A 24,227-nucleotide genomic window follows, 5' to 3' on the forward strand; every position below is an offset into this window, starting at 1 on the left:
TGAAACAAATGTTATCAGAATACAATGTCACACAAGATGTCATGACATTATATTGTGACAACCTAAGTGCCATTAACATTTCAAAGAATCCCATTCAGCATAGCAGGACCAAGCACATTGATATTAGACACCACTACATTAGAGATCTTGTTGAGGATAAAGTAATTGCCTTGGAACATGTTGCTACTAATCTTCAGCTGGCTGATATTTTCACAAAAGCCTTGGATGCAAATCAATTTGAAAATCTAAGAAGTAAGCTTGGCATCTGTCTTTGTGAGGAATTATAGCAACTAACCGGGTGTGGGGCCAACAGTATTTCTCTCTCCAAATATTTGTCATCATTACATATTAAAGTGTATTTTCCCCCTCTTTTACACTTTCTCCAAACGGTTCCCATTCCCACAAAACCTATTTTCAGCATTCACGCTACTTCTCTGATTCGCTGCATTCACAAACCTCTCTCCATCATTCCTTTCTCTCTCAACATGTCTCAGTCTTCTCCCTCGAAGAACACTACTCCTTGCTCTGAAACTGCATCCGACTCTAGGGCTCCAAGTATGGTAGGTGATCAGGATGTCGTGCTGGATGTTGCGCCATTGAACTCGGTCCCAGCCATTGATCCTGTTGGCAGTATTCCAAGAAAGATGCATGCAAGAAAATCAACTGGTGGGTCTGTTCCAGAAACGTTTTCTGCTCAGAATAAAGAAGGGTCTGCTTATGTCCACAATGCGATCGCAGGTCTTGTCACAAGAATCTTGAATGAAGGCCACAAGGTAGCAGGAATATCTGTTCCTTTAGCCCAAGTTCCTGCCCCTGAGAACAGCAAAGATGATCAAGTTGATGCTAGCAAAGATCATGTTGATGTTGAGACATCTGAAGCCAACAATGTTGAGGTTTTTGATGCTAAAAATGCTGATGCATCTGGAGTTCAAGATGCTGAGATTCTTGAAACGGAGAAAGCTGAAGAAGTCAATGCTACTTCTCCTAAAGAGAAGCCTACTTGCCCTATTGACAGTGTAAATGATGTGGTGGATCTGGATAATCTTGATGATCCTATTGACATTGCTGATGATGACCTCATCTCCAGCATTTCCAACAGAGTCAAGGCTCGAAGGGGAAAGCAGGTTGATGATCAACATCCTCCCAAGACAAAGGTTGCCCCTCTGAAGAATGTCACCAAAGAAAAGCTCAAGAAGGTCCCTGCTGAACCTTCAAGAACTGGAAGCAAGGTTGCTGTGAAGAAAAGAAAAGAAAGAAGTGTTTCTGACTCCGAGGACAATGTCCTAAGTGATGTCCCTGACATCCCATCAAAGAAGAAGATTGCTGTCACAAAATCCTCCACAAAGGTCCGTGATGTTCCCTTGGACAACATTTATCTGCACTATGCTTCAAATGCTATCCAGTGGAAGTTTGTTTATCAAAGAAGGCTGGCTCTGGAAAGAGAACTTGCAAATGATGCTCTGGAATGTCAAGAGGTCATGAAGCTCATCAAATCTGCAGGTTTGCTTAAAACTGTTACTCATTTTTCTAAATGCTATGAAATGCTCGTGAAGGAGTTTATAGTGAATTTGTCTCAAGATTGTGCTGATGGAAAAGCTGGGGATTTTCATAAGGTGTATGTTAGAAGAAAGTGTATTGAGTTCTCCCCAACTGTTGTTAACCTTTATCTAGGTAGGAATGGTGAGGCTCAACCTGAGCTTGAAGTGACTGATAATGAGGTGTGCAAAGTGATCACTGGTGGTAAGGTTAAGAAGTGGCCCATAAAGAGTAAACTGTCTGCTAGTTCTCTTAATGTCAGGTATGCCTTGCTACACAAAATTGGTGCTGCTAACTGGGTGCCTACCAATCACACTTCTACCATTGCTGTTGGCCTAGGAAGATTCATATATGCTGTGGGAACCAAGACAAAATTTGACTATGGGACTTATATATTTGATCAAACTATGAGGCATGTTGGTACCTCTGCTACCAAGCTTCCCATTGCTTTCCCATCCCTGATATGTGGGATGATTCTCAAGCAACACCCTGGAATTCTGAAAGCTAAAGATTTTGTATGTAAGAGGGAGAGTGCTTTATCTTTCCACTATAAGCTGCTCAAAAGGTCAGATGACATGACATCTGCTGGGACATCTCAACCCAGCAAGTCTGTGAACAAAACCTTTCTCATTGCTGAGCTGAAAGAGACTTGTAAAGAGTTGGACAACAGGAAGATGAAGCTTGAAAAGCTCATTCAATGTCTTGAGCAGTCTGCAGAGGATGATCATGCTGGTGGTAGTGATGGTGACAATATGGATGAAGACAAAAATGCTGATAGTGGTGATGAGAAAGAGGCTGAGGATGGTGAAGATACTGAAGATGCTGGGAGTAGTGATGGTGATGAAGAGAATAGTGGCTCTGGTGATGAAGAGGTTAGTGACTCTAGTGATGAAGAGACTGATGGCTCTGACAATTAGCTCTACTTCTGGTGGTTCTTTCCTGCTGGTCTCTTGGTGGTGTTTGGCTTCCTTTTATGGCTAAAAAGGGGGAGTGATGGATATTCTGTTTTTTTGTTGTTGTTATTTTCTGATATTTTGGATGTTTTCTGGTTCTCCTTGACAATGATAAGTGGTAGCCTGTAACAGATGTTTAAATAGATGTTTTCTGGATTCTCTGGTTGTCTGATGATTAAAACAAGCTGGTTGTTGTTTCCATTTTGCCACAAAATTTATTTTTCTGGTTTCTTGGTGTTGTGATCTGCTGCTTGTGCTCTGATTTTATATGGTTACATCTATTTGTGTTTTAGCCAAAAATTTGCCAAAGGGGGAGTTTGTAGATGTTGTTGATTGGCTGTAATTTTTGGTAAAACTCATTGTGTTTTTATCATGTCAAGTCTGGTGTCATGACATGCATTCTACTGTTGTGAAGTTTTACTTTTGCAGGCCTTTGCCTGATGTCAAGGCCGATGTCATGACATTCGTAGCTGTTGCGCATTATTCTGTTACTATTTATGGTTATGTGATCTGTTAAGATCCTATGCGCTTTAATTGGAAATATTGGATTATGATCTGTTCAAGGACGACGTTATTTGCTCTTATTTTAGGTTCCTTGATTTATGGAAATTAGTTTAATTAGGTTTAAAACTAATTTGGATCCAAGGCCCAGCTGCTGTGTTTTCTGAAGGCTATATATATATTATGAAGAAGCTGCAGACCTAATTAGGGTTGTTACAGTGTGAAGCTTTAAGAGGTTTTTGTGTTTAAGTCTTTGAGTCCTAGTTTTCTTGTGAGCCAAACAATCATCGTGATGGTTGTCTTGGTCTAGGTGTTTTTGTGTTGTAAGAGGTACTTGAAGCTTTTAAGCAAGAGTACCATTGTACTTGATTGAAGCTTTTAAGCAAGATCAAGTTGTGTCCTTGAAGTGTGTCTTCTTTTCATATTTGTTGAGTGTTATTCATCACTGCTGTGATTGAGGGGGAGTGAGTAGGATCTCTGGTCTAAGTAGCTTAGATTGAAGTTGCATTGGGTAGATATTAAGTGAAAGGTGTAGTCTTGATGTGTATTACTCTGAATTGATACTACTTATAGTGGACTTCCTCCCTGGCTTGGTAGCCCCCAGACGTAGGTGTATTTGCACCGAACTGGGTTAACAAATCACTTGTGTTATTTGTTTTATTTCCTGTTCATTATTTCAGAATTATTCAGATAGTTAATGTCGTGACATTCTGTTCGACATCACGTATCTGATTCCAGAATTTCACTTGTGGCATCGAAGGCTTGGACATGCTCACTCTGAGGCTATTAGGTCTGTTTTACACACATGTAATGTTTCAATACCACACAAAGACTCTGTGCATTTTTGTAGTTCTTGTTGTTTAGGCAAATCACACAAACAAGCTGCACCAATGACACACACTGTATACTCTAAACCATTTGAAGTAGTTCACACAGATTTATGGGGACCCTCCCCTGGAAACTACTAAAAACTTGAAAGGATTATCCAAGCAATAAAACATCAATTCAAATTCCTTATTTTGCAACTAAAAGAAAGCAAATTTTAATATCAAAACTATAAAATTCTATCCATTTTCTATTGAAAACAAAGTGGAAGAATGTGTACTAAATACTCTAGATTCTTGGCTAGCAGTGGTTCATCTTGGCAAAATGGACACTCCTGACTTTGTATTCAGTTATTCTTGTGCTCATTTGTCTCTGTCTTTGAACTTGATGTTAATGTAGGTTACATATTTTACAATTGCTTTGATGGATTCTAAACTTGGTGGAAGGGCCTAAGGATATAGTACATTGGCTATCTAGGAAAGTGTATTGGTTATGTTGTTTTGGTAAAGCTGCATAAGTGTTTAATGTAGTACATGCCAATGTTGATATGTAGTCTTCAGTTTGCTTCTTTTGCTGGGGTTGTAAGAAAAAACATATATTACAGTATTTTGCAACAATAAAAAAGTACAGTAGTCATCTAAATAAAGTAGTCATCTAAAGATTAATATGTCTTTTATTTTAACCTTTTTCCCTAGCTATGATGAGTAGATTTACCTTATTATATATACTAAAAAAAGCATAAAATCAATAAGTTTCCTTTCTTGTAGAAACCACTGGACTAGGTAAAGTACTGTCTAATAGACTATTAACAAAGCTAAATTATTACAATACCTAATGGACAATAAGCCATATTTTAGAGGGATTTTGAACAAATTTATTGTACTTGTGAAAAATCTATGCCTTATAAAGCCAGATTTTAGGGGATTTTGAGAAAAAGTATTGTACATTTGAGCTATTCTTTATGTGACAAGGCTTAAAATGTTAAAACTCTCTACTAAGTTGTACTTTTACTTACTTTTTGTTATTTAATTTTACGTAAAGTTAAAAATTCTGAACTTAGCTGTAAAAAATATGCATAACAGCCATAACTGATTCATTCACATAATATCCTACTGTCATCACTCTACTTTGGCAACTTTGGTTGCAGAAGCCTTAAAAAAAAAAAAAAAAAAAAAAAAACTTTGGTTGCAGAACTGTTCAAGTTGGTGACTATATATTTGTTTATACAAGATTGATGAATATTTGCCCATCCAAGATAAGTTATGTGTTTCCTGTAATGGTATATATATTGGAAACTTAGACACATGTTTGACAAGACAAGTTATATCTTGGTAAATGTTTTATACATCATAGATTCTTTCTATATTATTATAAAAAAATTATAGCTTTTGCTTTATAGAACCTAGAGTGAAGCTCCAACATATAGCTTCTTACTATCACAGTACAATTTTCTTGGGACATGAGAATAATTAAAGTGATGCAGAAACAATTTTCTTGGGACATGAGAATACAGCTTCTTATAATATTTAGTTTGGTTGTATTATTGAGACCAATTTATGTTTTTGTTCATATTTTACTTTAAGTTCACACTCATAAACAACTTAAATTTCAATATGCATAATATAGTACTAAATTGTAGTATTAGTTTAACTTGTAATTGAAACGCCTTTAAAAATTGGAAAAAAGAGTTGGCAAATCATCCAACATTGTTAATAGTTAAATGATAAAGCAAAACTAGAGTTGTACTCAATGAGGAGCATGCACATCATAATAAATTCCAATTTGTTTTACGATACCGAAATGATATGGCAAATATAAGAGTATTTATTGGTTGTATGTGTCAAATAATTACTTTATTTTTAAATCTTAAAAGAAAAATAATTATTGTGATAAAAATATAGTTACTTTTTTACTTTCTCTATCTCACTAATAACTGTTCATCTAAAAATACTATATTTCATATTTTATAATTACATTTAAATAAATTATATATCAATTAAAATTAAAAACTATTCATCTAAGAAATTTTCACGGGACACTATCACCACAATACTTTTTTTAATTTTAATCAACAAAATAAATATTTATAATTATCATAAACTCACTATTTTCACGGGACACTATCATCACAATACATTTTTTTAAAACAACAAAATATTATAAATATTTATAATTATGCATGATATTTGTAAATATTTATAGTTATTAGTCATACTTGTATGATATGAATGACTATTGCATTTCCATATTTTTTTTACACAGTTACTATATATAGATTCATTTCATCTATACTATGTTTTCTGAATCTTAAATTAACATATTTTTAAATTTCTTGTTTTGCATTTGTAATATATTATTCATCTTAAGATTTAATTTACCCGTGCGGACGCATGCGTCTTCTCCTAGTAATATTTAAAATCATACATCAAACACCAATTACTTAGATTTGAATTAGAAGTTAACAAGTCAAACTCATAAAAGAGACCCACACAACTTTGAATTATCTCAAATTTAGATATATTAATAGAAAACACAAATTAAAAGCTTAATCAATAATACAAAATATAAACATTAATAATAGACTAAATTAATCATGTTAAAATTAAACATATCAATATAATACAAATTGAAAACTAAATAAGCTAATTCTTAATGAAAATTGACTATACATTTAATTCTTGAACAATTTTGGATCAATGGCTTCAACAAGCATCATGTTAAACATATTGAAGGTAAAACCAGTTTTTATATTGGCTAAAAACTGAATTTTTCGAAACCAATTCAAAGTGCAATGGAACATGTGAAGGTGTTCTCAAATTTAGAGAGGTACATATTAAGTAACTTTGTGCTAATATTAAGAAAAGGAAACAAGAATGGTATCATCAATGCAGCACCTCTACCAATTGAAATTCCATCAACATGATCAACCTGATGTAACATAACAACCATCTTTTAGAAAACACGAGACTTCACTAAATTTTTACAAGCATCATGTAATGTTTTAAATGATTAAGAACAATGGGATTAATAAGATATTTTTTATCTATAATATAAGAAAATTAATGGTTCTGAAAAACACCAATTTATCTATAATATAAGAAAATTAATGGCTCTGAAAAACACCAATTTAACCTTTTGTCTTTGCCCTCCACCTTATCAATATGGGGGTATTTTGTGTCCAAAAAATACTTTTTGCAACCAAATTGTACTATTGGTTCTAAGTCAAACATATTTACTTGGTTTTGTGTACAAAAAGCAAAAAGTTTTGTCCTGATAGTTCACTTACAACTAAATGCTAACAGAAAAAAATACAATATTTGAAATGCAAACCATTTTTAGCGTGAACAGTTTCACACTTACCCAAGACAACACATTTCTGTACTCCAAAACATGTCAATGTTGCTCACACGCCACCTCTCTTCTCTCTCACCTTGAAACTCAGGTCTCCTCACATTCCTCATTGTTCATCTCAACTTCAACTTTTATCATCTTCCACTGTCTACCTATGAATCTTAGACAAAATCCACAATATTTCAAAGAAACTTTTATGTTGTTTTTAGGGCGTCGATTCAATTTCAAGCGAAGAAGATGAAGATCTATTTATGGGTTATGGTTTTGTTTCAAGCGAAGAGTTGATGGCGACAGATTTAACGTTTTTCGGCGATTTTGCGGTGATATATCTATCGTAAAGCTCCAAAAAATTTGCATATATTTTGTGTATATATTAATTGATATTTTATATGTGCAGATTTTAGGGTTTCTTCTTCGTACATATATGTTCAGATTTTAGGGTTCTATACACCAGAAACGATGATGGTATAAAAATCTATGTTTGATGTGGTAAGAAATTCGACCTTTTATGTTCATATTCTTTATATTAGATGCATATTCTTACGGGTTGTGGTTTTTTTCCAAGCGAACAAATAGATGGAGATATGCTTTTGAGTTGTATATTCACACTTGTGTTTGATTTTTTTTCCAAGCGAGCAAATAGATGGAGATCTGTGTTTGATTTTTTTTTAACATTGATTCCATACCTGACATTGAAATTTTAGAATTTTTTCACCATCATATGCTCCCAATGTTGAATCAATGTAAGTGTTAAAACATTTTTCCTTCAATTTGTAAGATCTGAGAGTTTTTTTTATGTTGCACATGTAAAAAAGGTGTTTTCCCCTACATTATTTGTTAATTCTTGCAAAACATTAAAATTCTTTTGGTTAACAGATGTTTATTATTTATGTAGACTTTGCAGTAGTTACGGGGAATGAGTAATGATGATGATGATGACATGTGTGTGATTGATGCTTGCTATAACCATTAATCTATGTGCATTTTTCTATGGATCTGGCATTGGGTTGTAGTTTATTAACATACCTAAGTGGCTCATTGTTGATCACTGCCTTTTTATGATACTCCTGGTATGTTGCCTGTAATTTATCAGGGAACTTTATCATGTTCGTATTTATGTAGGCTAACATGTTGAATTAATAGCAAGAAATTGTTTGCTCTATAGGCCTTGATACTGTCAAATTTATTGTTAATCAATCTCTATTCTTTGATTGACTATTCTTTCAAATATAACATAGGGATCAAATGCTTATTTTGTGTATGCAGTAATTTTGGAAGGGTACTTAAAGGTGGCAGATTTGCAGGTTTTTCAAATATGGTTGCAGTTGGAGTTTAATTTGCGAAGTTTACAAGGGTTGGTACGAGGAGCAATAGTTTATTTGCAAGTGGAGTATTTATTTTTATTGAAGACCTTGCATTAACACAAAAGTTGTTATAGAGAGACTTTTAACTTTCCTCTCTAAACTTTGACATTCATTATTTCCTGGTTGTGTAGTATCATATTTAATGGATTATCTATGAATGGAAACAAGTATGCCTACTATGAATTATTTAACTTCATAATGCTATATGCATTTTCAATTTTAAGCTTGAATTTACTAAATTTAAATGAGTTGGATAATTGTTTTTTTATGGTGCAGATATTCATGTAGTTTGCTTCAATATGGTATGAAGCAAATGTGTATCTCTACTACAAATTCAAATTCACTAATCAATGTTGGGAAAAGAGGTATTCATTTCGCTAAGATTTAGTAGACATTTTTACTATTTAGACATGGATTTCATCTAATGATAGGCATACCTCTCAGGTAATCAAAGGCAACATCTTGACTCAAATCAGTGATTCCTCACAATTGATGAAGCTCGAGAAGACCCACATGTTGCACATGCACTGATTATTGACAGAAAAACTCTAACATATGCTTTAGAAGATGATATCAAACACCAGTTTTTGACATTAGTTGTTAATTGTGTGTCTGTTATTTGGTGTCATGTATCTCCCAATCAAAAGGCCTAGGTAGCACCATTTTTCTTTGTATCATTTTGGTTTCTATTTAATATTTTTTACTACATTTCATTAGTTGATAACTATATACGATGCTTCTTATATAAGTTGTCAAACTTGAGAGTCTTGGTAAACTTGCGTAGTCTCTGTAGATTCGATTTGTACAACTTTATTCAATACTGAAAAAACCTTTATATGTTTGCGGTAAAGTTATTGTTTTGTCTGCGGTAAAGCTATTGTTTTGTTTGCGGTGAAGCTAGAGAGAAGAAAAATGCTTCTCCTCAGTCACATTCTTCCAGTGTTTCTTTAGTGCTCCGCCGACACGAGCAGTTGTTGCATTCTAATTTGTATATGAATGCTCTGTGTTTGTATAATGTGTCTACTGATTCATTTCATAGCTGGGCTTTTACTGGAAGGTTGACTTGATCTAATAGTATGGTTTTACAAGGAAGCGGTTTGTGTCGAAGCTAAAATGTGTTGTTTCTGAAGGTGTGTTAGAATCCCCTCCTCTTGATGGCTAACAATCCAAGAAAAGGTGTGCTTGGATCACTCCTAAAACTGGTTTATTCAACTAATTAATTCCTCCAATTTTCCTAAATTCTTAAGGCATGCTATATTATTTTAAAACATCATAAGTAAAGGAATAGTAATGTGTTAGATTTTGTAGGATTTAATTATGTTCAGGATACTTTTGAATACTAAATTGCTTTCGGGAAAATGGTTGTTGTAGTTTAATTTCAATTATCTGGTCTCTTGCAATGTGTTTGTATATGCATTTGAATTGATATTGACATTTTGTGTGAACTGTATGGCCTGTAATTAACTTAAACATAGATTTCTTCATTGAATATTTAGATTTTACTTTAAATATATAACTCCATTTGGACATCATCATATCATTTTTCATATAAATTAATATGAATAATAATGGGATCTATTTTATTAAAAGTTTTTAGAATTATTAAAAAGTTCATATCAGTGAACGTTGGAAAATTATATCACCCTCCATGTTATTTATTTATATAACATGTTGAAAGCAACTGATTGTCCACTAATAGCACACTAAGATAACTTATATCACTTTCATTACTATTCTCCTTTAATTTTGAAACTATCTGTGCATCGTTCAGTGTTACAATTTAACATCTATTTTCATAAGGATTGGCAGAGTAGCTTCATCCTCATGTCATTCAATGCATGTTGCTACTATTTAATATTTATTTTCTCAAACCAATGTAGTATCAATATAGTTTTATATTATTATTCTTTTGCTATGCGTGATATATGATTCTGTCAACAATAATAGACTTTTTTCACCCTCACCTCAATCAATTAATCTATAATATAAGAAAATTAATAGTTGTGGAAAAGTCAAAAATATCCTTATTTGATTATTTGACACCACATTAAAATTGTGCTTTTTTGGTCTTTGCGCCAAAAAGTTCTTAATTTTATTATTAAAATAATACAACTCTTATATTTTATCAAACTTATCATATCTCTCTCAATTCTCTATTTTTTTCATTTCATCACTTTCTGACTTATTTCTTCCAAAAAAATATTATAAAAAATATTATTATTGATATATATTTTTTTATATACGAAAAATGATATTTATGACCGAATTTTTTTTAATAAAAAATAATATACAGGGAAAATTTATTCAAAAAAATCTATTATTGATATAAATATTTTTATATACAAAAATTTAATATTGATCCAAATATTTTTGTATACGAAAAAAATCTATTATTTACGAAAAATTGTATTTATGATTCAAATATTTTTTATTCAAAAATGATATACGGAAAAAAATCTACTATTGATCTAAATATTTTTATATACAAATGATCCAAATATTTTTGTAAATGATACCTAAACAAAAATGAAGTTTGTATACGAGAAAAAAATCTATTATTGATCTAAATATTTTTATATACGAAAAATGTTATTTATGATCCAAATACTTTTTATTCAAAAGTGGAATAGGCCAAAAAATCTATTATTGTTCTAAATATTTTTATATACAAAAACTTGATATTTATCCAAATATTTTTGTAAATGACACCTAAACAAAATAATATTTGTATATGGAAAAAATCTATTGTTTACGAAAAATTGTATTTATGATCCAAATATTTGTATTCCAAAATGATATACGGGAAAATAATCTACTATTGATCTAAATATTTTTATATACGAAATTTATTATTGATCCAAATATTTTTGTAAATGATATCTAAACAAAAATGAGGTCTGTATACGGGAAAAAAATTTATTATTGATCTAAATATTTTTATATACGAGAAATGGTATTTATGATCAAATATTTTTGATCCAAAAATGATATAGGAAAAATATCTATTATTGATCTAAATATTTTTTTATACGAAAATTTAATATTGATCCAAATATTTTTGTAAATAATACCTAAATAAAAATAATATTTGTATTATTATTTATGAAAAATGTTATTTATGATCCAAATATTTTTTATTCCAAAATGGTATATAGGAAAAAACTACTATTGATGTAAATATTTTTATATACGAAATTTACTATTGATCCAAATAATTTGGTTAATGATACCTAAACAAAAATGAAGTCTGTATATGGGAAAAATCTATTATTGACCTAAATATTTTTATATACGAGAAGTTGTATTTATGATCAAATGTTTTTGATCCAAAAATGGTATACAGGAAAAAATATATATTAATGATCTAAATATTTTAATATACGAAAATTTAATGTTGATCCAAATAATTTTGTAAATGATATCTAAACAAAAATAATATTTGTATACGGAAAAAAAATCTATTGTTTACGAAAAAATGGTATTTATGACCCAAATATTTTTATTAAAAAATGGTATACGGGAGAAAATTTATTATAGATATAAATATTTTTATATACGAAATTTACTATTGATCGAAACATTTGTAAATCATACCTAAACAAAAATGAAGTCTATAAATGGTATTTATGATTAAATACTTTTAATCTAAAAATGGTATACGAGAAAAAATCTATTATTGATATAAATATTTTTATACACGAAATAATTAATTATTTATCTAAATGAAGTCTATAAATGAAGTTACTGACCATAATATTGAATATTAACGGAAACCTGAAGTTACTGATTAAAATATTTTTTATTAACGGGGACATGAAGTTATTAATCTATAATATAAGAAAATTAATAGTTGTGGAAAAGTCAAAAATATCCTTATTTGATTATTTGACACCACATTAAAATTGTGCTTTTTTGGTCTTTGCGCCAAAAAGTTCTTAATTTTATTATTAAAATAATACAACTCTTATATTTTATCAAACTTATCATATCTCTCTCAATTCTCTATTTTTTTCATTTCATCACTTTCTGACTTATTTCTTCCAAAAAAATATTATAAAAAATATTATTATTGATATATATTTTTTTATATACGAAAAATGATATTTATGACCGAATTTTTTTTAATAAAAAATAATATACAGGGAAAATTTATTCAAAAAAATCTATTATTGATATAAATATTTTTATATACAAAAATTTAATATTGATCCAAATATTTTTGTATACGAAAAAAATCTATTATTTACGAAAAATTGTATTTATGATTCAAATATTTTTTATTCAAAAATGATATACGGAAAAAAATCTACTATTGATCTAAATATTTTTATATACAAATGATCCAAATATTTTTGTAAATGATACCTAAACAAAAATGAAGTTTGTATACGAGAAAAAAATCTATTATTGATCTAAATATTTTTATATACGAAAAATGTTATTTATGATCCAAATACTTTTTATTCAAAAGTGGAATAGGCCAAAAAATCTATTATTGTTCTAAATATTTTTATATACAAAAACTTGATATTTATCCAAATATTTTTGTAAATGACACCTAAACAAAATAATATTTGTATATGGAAAAAATCTATTGTTTACGAAAAATTGTATTTATGATCCAAATATTTGTATTCCAAAATGATATACGGGAAAATAATCTACTATTGATCTAAATATTTTTATATACGAAATTTATTATTGATCCAAATATTTTTGTAAATGATATCTAAACAAAAATGAGGTCTGTATACGGGAAAAAAATTTATTATTGATCTAAATATTTTTATATACGAGAAATGGTATTTATGATCAAATATTTTTGATCCAAAAATGATATAGGAAAAATATCTATTATTGATCTAAATATTTTTTTATACGAAAATTTAATATTGATCCAAATATTTTTGTAAATAATACCTAAATAAAAATAATATTTGTATTATTATTTATGAAAAATGTTATTTATGATCCAAATATTTTTTATTCCAAAATGGTATATAGGAAAAAACTACTATTGATGTAAATATTTTTATATACGAAATTTACTATTGATCCAAATAATTTGGTTAATGATACCTAAACAAAAATGAAGTCTGTATATGGGAAAAATCTATTATTGACCTAAATATTTTTATATACGAGAAGTTGTATTTATGATCAAATGTTTTTGATCCAAAAATGGTATACAGGAAAAAATATATATTAATGATCTAAATATTTTAATATACGAAAATTTAATGTTGATCCAAATAATTTTGTAAATGATATCTAAACAAAAATAATATTTGTATACGGAAAAAAAATCTATTGTTTACGAAAAAATGGTATTTATGACCCAAATATTTTTATTAAAAAATGGTATACGGGAGAAAATTTATTATAGATATAAATATTTTTATATACGAAATTTACTATTGATCGAAACATTTGTAAATCATACCTAAACAAAAATGAAGTCTATAAATGGTATTTATGATTAAATACTTTTAATCTAAAAATGGTATACGAGAAAAAATCTATTATTGATATAAATATTTTTATACACGAAATAATTAATTATTTATCTAAATGAAGTCTATAAATGAAGTTACTGACCATAATATTGAATATTAACGGAAACCTGAAGTTACTGATTAAAATATTTTTTATTAACGGGGACATGAAGTTATTGATCACAATATTGAATATTAACGAAAATTTGAAGTTACGGATTAAAATATTGAATATTAACGAGAACCTAAAGTTACTGATTAAAATATTGAATATTAACGGGAACATGAAGTTACTGATCAAAATAGTGAATATTAACGGGAACCTAAAGTTACTAATTAAAATATTGAATATTAAGGGAATATGAAATTACTGATCAAAATAGTGAACATTAACGGGAACATAAAGTTACTGATCCCAAAATTGAATATTAACGGGAACCTAAAGTTACTGATTAAAATATTGAATAATAACGGGAACATGAAGTTACTAATAACAATTTTGAATATTAACGGGAACATGAAGTTACTGATCACAATATTGAATATTAACGGGAACTTGAAGTTACTGACTAAAATATTTAATATTAATACGAACACGAAGTTACTGATCAAAATATTGAATATTAACGAAAACATGAAGTTACTAATCAAAATATTTTGAAATTAACGGGAACGAAGTTACTGAGCAAAATATTAAATATTAACGGGAACATGAAGTTACTGATCAAAATATTGATTATTAACGGGAACGTGAAATTACAAAAGGTTATTTAGACACAATTTAATTTTGGTGATTTCAATTTTGTTCCTAATTTTCTTCAGACACAATTTAATGTTAATTGTTCTTTTTTTTCCACAAAATATTAATTACTTTTAATATAATTTTTTTTTATTAAAAAATATACATCTAAAACAAATGCGTGTACCGTACCAGAACCCGTGCGAACGCACGGGTTTGTTACTAGTTTTAATTTGAAATTCAAGTCATCCTCCTCTTCATCCTTCAGCTGAGTATGGAATATGCAGAAAATTAAAACATGCAGATGTGAGACTAGAGAAATTGAATCACAGTAAAAAAAAATTGTTAGAACCCTAAATTAAAAAAACTAAAAATCTAAAAACCTAATCGAAGTTAGAAAATATAATACAAACCCTTACACCTTCAGCTCAGGGACCTGGAAACATGCATTCAAATAAATCACAATAAAAAAGGTCAGAAAATAATTCAACCACATAACTTAGAAAATAATAAATATAACTCAATCAAAAGATCCAACCTTATAAACGGGCATTTCCATAATTTTTTTTCGATTTTCCTTGGGCTATGGGTTTTGTCCACCCCTAATTATAGAACGAAAATTTTACTTTCTACCCCTACACCCATACCCTTACATGAAAAAAATTTGGAGCGAGATACTCTTGTATAAATAATACATATTTTAAAATTTTTCACTTTTTCCTCACATTTCAGAAAAAATTTGAAACACCTAAAAATATATAAACCGGAACCCTTTTCCAAAGTTTTCCGGTTTAGAAAAAAACACACCGGAACACTTAAATAAAGAGTTTCGGTAGTTTTCAAGATGTTTGAAGTTTCATACTGGAACACTTATTTAAAGTGTTCCGATGGTTTCTTTTTTTTAATAATTCTAGACTATATTCAACGGTTTAAAACCGTTGCCTAAAATGAATGGAAAATAGTCAAAACTGTTGCCTAAAGTATAGTTATTAAAAAGTGCAACGTGTGGATTTAACAATCACTTTAGGCAACACTTTTTCTCTGTTGGTAAATATCTTTGGCAACAATTTATAACCGTTGCCTAAAGACTAAATTTTTTTTAAAAAAATTAAACCACCGGAACACTTTAAATAAGTGTTCCGGAATGTAGCTACAACCATCATCTTAAACAACTACCGGAACTCTTTTTCTAAGTGTTCCGGTGTGTCTTTTTAAACCGGAAGACTTTGAAAAAGTGTTCCGGTTTATATATTTTTGGATGTTTTGAAATTTTTTTTAAATGTAAGAAAAAAGTTAAAAATTTTAAAATATATACTATTTATAAGAGGGTATTTTAGTCCAAATTTTTTCCGTGTAGGGGTATTGGTATAATTGTAGGGTAGAAAGTAAAATTTTCTTATAGAACAGGTTTGTATCCAACGTTGATCTGTTATTATTAGAACAAGGTTATGTCCCCCATTGCTTTTAAAAATGCCTCAAACAACCACACAAACGACTCATTTGTTTCATCTGTTAATAGTGCATTAGCCCAAAATACATATTTAAGCTTTCCTTCATTATCAGACTCATAATCATAGAAAAATGAAGGGTTCATCTCACGGTTTATTCTAAAATTATCAATAAACATATCTGCATCTGAGTCTTTGATCAATTCTTTTAAATTTCTTGAATAATTTTGCAAATCTCGTTGTGTGCATCCTATATTTTCATAGCTCCCGACCTGCTCCTTTATTATTTGATAACTTTTTGAAGTCCCCACATTAGCTCTACCGCAAGAAAACAATATACTCTTATGAACACTGTTTACACTTTTGGCTGATCTTAAAAATTGTTTCTTTCTAAGTGTGACTAATCCATGTGAATGACTTTCATAAAATTTGGAGACTTCATATTTACCCTCAATAGTTCTCTTAAAAACAATTTTTGCATTACATACCTCCCGAGTCAATTTTCTTTTTCTATATTTAGAAAAACTATTTTCACTAATAAGTAATTCAGACGAGTCTATCTTTTTAACCTCTTTAAAACCCTCTTTTGAGCAAAGAAAATACTTCCACCTAACATCATTTTTATCTTTCATTTCATTCGTACTTACGCACACTACAACCAACAGCATGTGCATAATTTTTATAAAAATCACTTCCTTCTATTAAAGTATCAAATACCTTACCAATCACAGGTTTGAGTTCATCATCACACTCAGGAATCCATTTATCTGACGTATTTTCTTGATCATTGAAGACTTTTGAGGGCGAGACTCAATAATAATCTTTTTATGTCAAAAGCATTTTTTTTTATAATAATCTATATGCTATAAACATTAGACGACGTCATGCTTGAAGAAAATTTAAACTAGTGATTAGAAAACAACAGTGCTATGTAAATCAAAAGATAACGCCGTGCTTAATGAAAAATTGAATTATAATCAAATATAATAACATATCATGTAACATTTTGAACAGAGTTAGAAGGTTAATAGAAGGCAGAGAGTCATCGATAAAAGAATTATTATAAAAAACATACCATCTCGGAAAATACTTATATGAACACAACCATAACACATAGATTTACGCACAACCACCAACCTACATTTTGAATTTAGTTAGAAGGTTAATTGAAATAAAATTGTAACACCCCATACATAACTGACAAGTATATTATGCATGAAACGTTAAAATTGATATTGAGTACATACAAAAGCCAAAGTTACAAGATGATCCATATAAAATACAACATTAATTTCTACTAAGAATTATAAAACATGTGTCTTTAATGGATTTGCACAGCGGAAATGGGAGCTAACAAGGTCTTCGAGCCATCACCACTTCTGTTCTTCAATCCAAATCTGCTATCAATCAGACGCTTCTAAACTGCACCTGAAAAAGTATAAGATGATTGGGGTGAGATTACTAAATCTCAATGATTCCTCTTATCCTATGGGTCCACTCGGTTCTACATGGTACATGCATCAGCACAACTGAAACCACCATTGATCTAGGGTTTATCCTCACATCTGGTACAAGTACGGAGCAAACAAGTGATTCGTCCACCATCGGGTTCATCATGTCACAAATACACAATTTGTATAAACAAACAGTATGCAAACCCATACCCATGTACGAGAACCCAGAAGCGCATTAATGCCTCTACTAGGTTATAAAAACGCATCATCGATGAGTTACACCCATGTCTATCGTCAAGAGACTTGTAGAAGCACACTGCTAGAATGGTTAGACAGGTTCGCACAAGCCTAAATGGCCGCGAGATGACCTTAGCCGACATGGCGTCATTGTCCCAATAGCCATCTTTACGCACTTATGTTAACACCAAGAACAAAACGCCATCTTGACACATGTGCCCACCGGGTGAAAGCCTAGTGCTTAGTCTACTTGACTTCACTAGAGGTGAGTTATTGATTATGTGTTAGACTACATGGCCTCATAACCCCACCATACCGAGCACGCATGTGTGTTAACACCAAGTGGGAAATGCCCCGCGACCCTCACATGCACACAACAACGGTAGCTCAGGTGTGAGCCCGTCGATTCACGATCAGGGCTGTCCCATTGATCACAAATCCCGGGATGACTCATTGATCACAAAGCCCGAGTCATAAATCAACCTAGTACCCGACCCGCTTCGATTCAAGTATACACATGCATAACAAGCGTCAAATCACACAATGCAATTAATCCCGAATGTTTAGCCGAAACAACGAGCATCAGCAATTACTCATAGTTCATCACGTCATTGTATTCATGTTTAAGCATAAAGGAGTAATCATGAATAATTGGGTTAATATACTCAATTTTATTCATAACACACATATATGAATAATCGGATAAAGTTCTGAGATTTCATGTTATCGGGCATCGCATATAGTCTACAGGTATGCATTATTAGTCGGGGAGGAGTCTGGTTCCGACTACGGGACCAAACTGCACTCAAAGGAAGAAAACAAAATTTCTGCATCAAACAGTATCCGCTAAGCGACCATAGTCTGCTTAGCACGCTCGCGATACTTCTCAATTTGAAAACAGCATTCGCTAAGCGACCTGAGTCTGCTTAGCGGGCTAGCGATTTACTGAAAATTACGAAGAACATCCGCTTAGCGGAGAAGCGATTTTGTAGAAAAATGCAGAACGTATCAGTTCTACAATGGGGTACTCTAACCCCTTCACTACCACCTGCATGTGACAATTTACAACATACAATGATAATAGGCATCACAAACAACCAATAATTATCACATAGCATGTTTTAGCATTATGGATTCATGGATATCTCTCAAAATCCCTAAATTCCATATATAACCATTGTATGCAAATTCCCCAAGTTCCTATCTAAGGACTCGCCTTGGATTTAATGGAGGTTAGAATGATGTTTTTGCTGCCATGGAACTCTCTTCTTGACCAAAGATTCACCTTCATCTCCATCAAACCCGTAACCCCATGTTTACCCAAATTCAGCATAGATCTCCAATCTTTAAACCCATATATCTCCATCATTAAAACACTTTCAGCAACGAAGTAATATATCAAATCAAAGAAAATTTTGTGTAGAATCCGAATCTTTGAGAATTACCTGAATCGGAGTTGTGAGTAGAAAGTTATGGCTGATTCAGTGGAGGATGTCCATGAGTTGCGAAAATGGAAAGGATGAACATGATCCCTTCTTTCTCCCACTAGCTTCTATGTTCCTTTTTCCCAAAAATTCTATTTTGGTGGTGACAAGTATGAGCCTTCACCAAACAAGACTTAATATTCCATGCATTTAGTCTTTAGTGTCCATGATGCCCCCCCAACTTAGTGGAAATCACAATTTTGCCATATGGTTCATTCTTAACAATTCCATTATGTTTCTAACAATTCCATTATGAATATAGGGATGTTACATTCTCTCCCCCTTAAATGGAATTCGCCCTCGAATTCATTATCATCACCCCGAAAGTAAGATTCTGGCATCTCCATTCAACGAGGGGATGAAATGACTTTACATTCCTCCTTGAGATTTCAAATCCTTTTATAACCTTCTAATGCCAAGTGTCAACTTTTATGTATGATCGTGAACTTATTTCATGATGCAATAGAAAATTATGTCATTGTTTCACATAGATCAAGAGGAACTTGTAATTTGTTTGAAAAAATAGAGCATGAAATAAATTACAAGAAATAAATTATTTTAAAAATTAATAGCATAAAATACACCGAAAACCATGATTATGGAAAATACACTGATGAGTAAAATGTTTTGAAAACCAACTTTGTAAACCGATCAACCAAACCAAACCAAACCGAACCAAACCGGTTAGGTTGGTTCGGTTCCATTTTTGAAAAAGGTTAAAAATCGAACCAAACCAAACCAATGAAGATATCATCGATTCGGACTTTTTTGGGACCAAAAACCGGTCCAAACCGATCCGATTACACCCTTAATGATTTCCATGGTTGGGAACATAGGAATATTTGTAAAATAAATTTTAGGCAGCAACTTCATCCATGCCAGAGTTAAAAACCCTATAGCAATTCAAAAGATATTTTAGGCTATTACATATCACAACAATTTCAAAAGTAGAGATAAAACTTTATAAATGTTTATTGTAACATAAAGAAATATATCAAAACTTGCATAGTTAAATAAGAAAAGTATAACAAAACCAAAGGTTTGGATTCTCCACCTCATAAAAACCAAAGAGCCCTATATTCTAAGTGGTCAAAAGGAGTTGTGAATCTTTTGTTTTACAGCTATGCTATCTTTATCTTTACAGTGGTTTTAAGAAAATAACATGTGATATATATATATATATATATATATATATATATATATATATATATATATATATATATATATATATATATATATATATATATATATATATATATATATATATATATATATATATATATATATATATCATAATTTAAACAGAAATGTTAGAATTACTTTCTCCATTCCTATTTATAAACACATTTAAATTTTTTAGATTCATTGAATAAATGATGTATTTGGACTATTTGTAGGATAAACATAACAATTATTTAATGAACCTAAAAAAATAAAAATTTGCTTATAAATAGAAATGGAGGGAGTACACTAAAAGTAACATCAACACCGTATGTATATACTCTCTCTGTCCCAAAATAGATGTCACATTTGGAAAATAAAAGTCCCAAAATACTTGTCATTTTACATTACTAATGCAATTTTATATTTAATTTTCCAATTTTACCCTCTAATAAACATTCTTCATTTATTATTTTCTCACTTAATATTAATGTTATTTCTAATACACCAATAGTTAATCAACATAATTTGGTAAAATTACCATTCTCTCTCTTTCATTTATTAATGTTTCTTAATCTGTGAAGTGGACCATTGCGAAAAATTATCCGGGACAGAAGGAGTCATGTTTTGTGTACATTTGTTTTAAAATAATTTTCTTTTTTGACTTGGGTTTTGTGTTAATGTTTATCATGCTTTGAAAAACCTACGGTGTAACTATAGTGTGGAAAAATTGAGTGTATGTATAGCATACCTCTAATTTAAATAGTTGAGGTTTTAAAAAGATTACACAAATTCATGAAGGATAATCACTACAATGTGGATGACATGACCATGTAGGCTTTTTCTTTTTAAAAAGGTTACACAATTTCATGAATGATAATCAATGTGGACATCGGTCGGTTTGGGATGGGTTCGGGCCCAATGTGTTGAACCGTTTGAAACCATGGATGTAATTGTTAGGCCTAATTCCGGCCGAATTTTTATTCGGTTTGATCGGATTCAGTTTAATCGGTTTATCGGTTAAAATGGATCGATTTGTTTGATTAAATTATATTAATGTTAATAATTTTTTTAAATAAATAAATATTAAATATAAATTTTGGACCTTCAAATATAATAAATAGCTCAATTTTTAACATTATTTTGCATCAGACAAAAATTTAAGCCTTCAAAATTCAAATATTACAACCTTTCAGTATAGTACAGTATCTAAATTTTAAACTTCAAATATTTTACAAATAACAGAAAATTCCTTCAAATATTCCATAGTTATGATTTCCATGGTTGGGAACATAGGAATATTTGTAAAATAAATTTTAGGCAGCAACTTCATCCATGCCAGAGTTAAAAATCCTATAGCAATTCAGAAGATATTTTAGGCTATTACATATGTTGCACCCCAAAATTTGCCCTCTTTCTTGTGCTATAAGTTATAAATGACGTTTATTTCGTCGTCCAAAAATTGAAGAAAATAATAAAGAGTTATCATCTGAGTGTTTGATTGGATTGTGTGTTGAGTTTGCTTTTATGCTTAAAGTCAAATTCGTCTTCAAAGATTGTTCAAGGCATTTCTATTAATAAATCAAGACATCAAAAATTGAATCGATTTAGAGGTTCATTGGAGGTGTAAGTTGGTTAGAATTCGTTCATTACACTTTGAAGTGGAATGTTCGAAAAGTAATCAAATTGAGATAAAGAGCTTACAAGTTGATTTTATTCAAGAGATTCTTCATTACTCAGAATTTCAAAATACAAATATCATTCACATTCATCCAAATATCCATTCAATATTTCTTACAAGATAGAAATGGCCACAAAATTACAAAAAGATTACACCAGTTTATTCCAAAAAAAAAAAAAAGAGAAGAAAATTGCTATTCTCAAAATTCCTCTTCACTTTATTCACCCTTCAATGGTGCTTTTGATACAAAACCAACCGTGCAACTGCATCAAAGAAAAATCCGAAATCGAACCGGCAAAGTTAAAGGAAAAATCCTGCATAGACCATTCACCTAAATCAGTTCATAAAAGAGAGTAATTTCCTACAGTCTCAAACCAAAACCAAGCTTACAAATCGGTGGCCAAAATCCGAATTCATCGATCACCCTGAAGCTTATGGTCAAATTTTGCAGCTTCAAGCCATGTCAGGGGAACCGGTTCAATGAAAACTGAACCAACATCACTGCAAGGGAAATGGTCGGTTCAGAAAATGAAAGAAAACCGGTTCAAAAATTCAGAAGTTTAATACAGTGAAAAAGGAGATTAATAAGGGTTCACAACTGAAAACTGAGAAGAAAAAAGAGAGAAATCACCTGTAACAAACTTTTGAACGAAACCACTTTCTCTCCAGTGATTCTTCAACAAACTCTTGAATCCTCATACTCTCTTCAACTCTCAACCGAATTCTCCTCAATTCACTCATTATCATCGAATCTCAATAACTTCAACCTTCAACCACATCTTTCTCAACCTGCAATCATAATCACCAACCTTGATATCAACCTTCAATCACAGATTTAACCATAACCAATCTTCTTCATCACCAATCCTTGAATTCACAAAAAAAACTCAGAAAAAGAAGAGAGAATCGAAAATTGAGAAAAAAAGGGAGAATAACCGAAATCGTAACAACCTCTCTGGACGACGCTCTCTCTGAACCGAATCATCTCTACTCGCTCTTCAATCACCATCACCTTCAACAAGCTTGCCGTTTCTTCACCTGCAACACAACAATCACGATGGAAGCATCATTCTCCATAATCTTCAATCAACTCTCTCTATTCATCTTCAACAACAGAAAATTGCAATAAAAAGAAACGTAACCTTCATCTTCTTCGGTTTATCAACACTTCCACTTCAATCTCCATCATCATCGTCACCGATTCGACCTCATAACAACCTCCGTTCACGCATCATCTTCTTCTACCATAGCAAGATCGACTTGTAGAGCTTCAAGAACACCGACGTTTCATCATCATCTTCATTATGCTTCAACAAAATCGCACCGAATCATCAACATCAATTGAAGCTTCTCTTCGCTGAGTCAGAACCGCCTCAATCAACATCTACAACAATTTTAATCGTCATCTTCGCATCGCATCCTCACCTGCGGACAACAATAACAATAGCATCACGATTCAGAAACGAAAAAATGAGAGAAGGAGATCGAGCGAAGGAGGGACGAGGTCGAAAGAGAGGAGGTTCGCGAGATCGGAAGAGAGCAGAGAGTAAGCGAGAGAGCGAGATGAGGGAGGAGGTCGTTCCGGTTTTGTTCCACGGCGAGGATAGACGGAGGTTCGCCGGAGGAAATTGGAGCACTGCCGCGGCCGTGGATGAGAGGAAGAGAGTTTATGCGTTCAGGGACTTCAATAGTCACAAACATGTAAACCTAATCCTCTTTCTATTGTTTAATTTGATTAATCTGAGTTTAATTTGGTGATTAGTAGATTTAGTTAGATTTTAATGTTAATTGAGAGATATTAATTAATAAAATCTGATGGAAAAATCTGAATAACTGTTGTTGGATCATATTCCATGGGCCTCATGTGAAACTATGTATCGCACCTCCCCTTAGAGTCCAGCGACACAGTTTTTTTTGGCTGAAGAGAAAAAACTGAACAAAAACCATCTGTTTGGGCTTAGTCCCTGGGCCCTGCGCCCTTTTCCCTATCTACACCAT

The 24,227-nt window shown here is 31.2% G+C and overlaps 1 protein-coding gene and 1 long non-coding RNA gene across 2 annotated transcripts; one reads left to right on the forward strand and one right to left on the reverse strand.

Annotated features, from left to right (window-relative positions):
- The first annotated feature begins 485 nt into the window (after nt 1-485).
- On the forward strand, nt 486-2,453 carry LOC131649246 (uncharacterized). The gene has a single exon (XM_058919011.1). It carries the CDS (start codon nt 486-488, stop codon nt 2,451-2,453), a length of 1,968 nt encoding a protein of 655 aa, XP_058774994.1.
- Nucleotides 2,454-22,317: 19,864 nt separating this feature from the next.
- On the reverse strand, nt 22,318-23,959 carry LOC131646227 (uncharacterized). Its single transcript, XR_009297351.1, has 5 exons — nt 23,372-23,959; nt 23,181-23,267; nt 22,861-23,018; nt 22,620-22,730; nt 22,318-22,543 (listed from the first exon to the last, which is right to left on the reverse strand). It is a non-coding gene; the product is annotated as an uncharacterized LOC131646227 (long non-coding RNA).
- Nucleotides 23,960-24,227: the final 268 nt, after the last annotated feature.

The sequence above is a fragment of the Vicia villosa genome, linkage group LG2 (assembly GCF_029867415.1).
Source record: "Vicia villosa cultivar HV-30 ecotype Madison, WI linkage group LG2, Vvil1.0, whole genome shotgun sequence".
In the NCBI taxonomy this organism is placed as follows: Eukaryota; Viridiplantae; Streptophyta; class Magnoliopsida; order Fabales; family Fabaceae; genus Vicia; species Vicia villosa.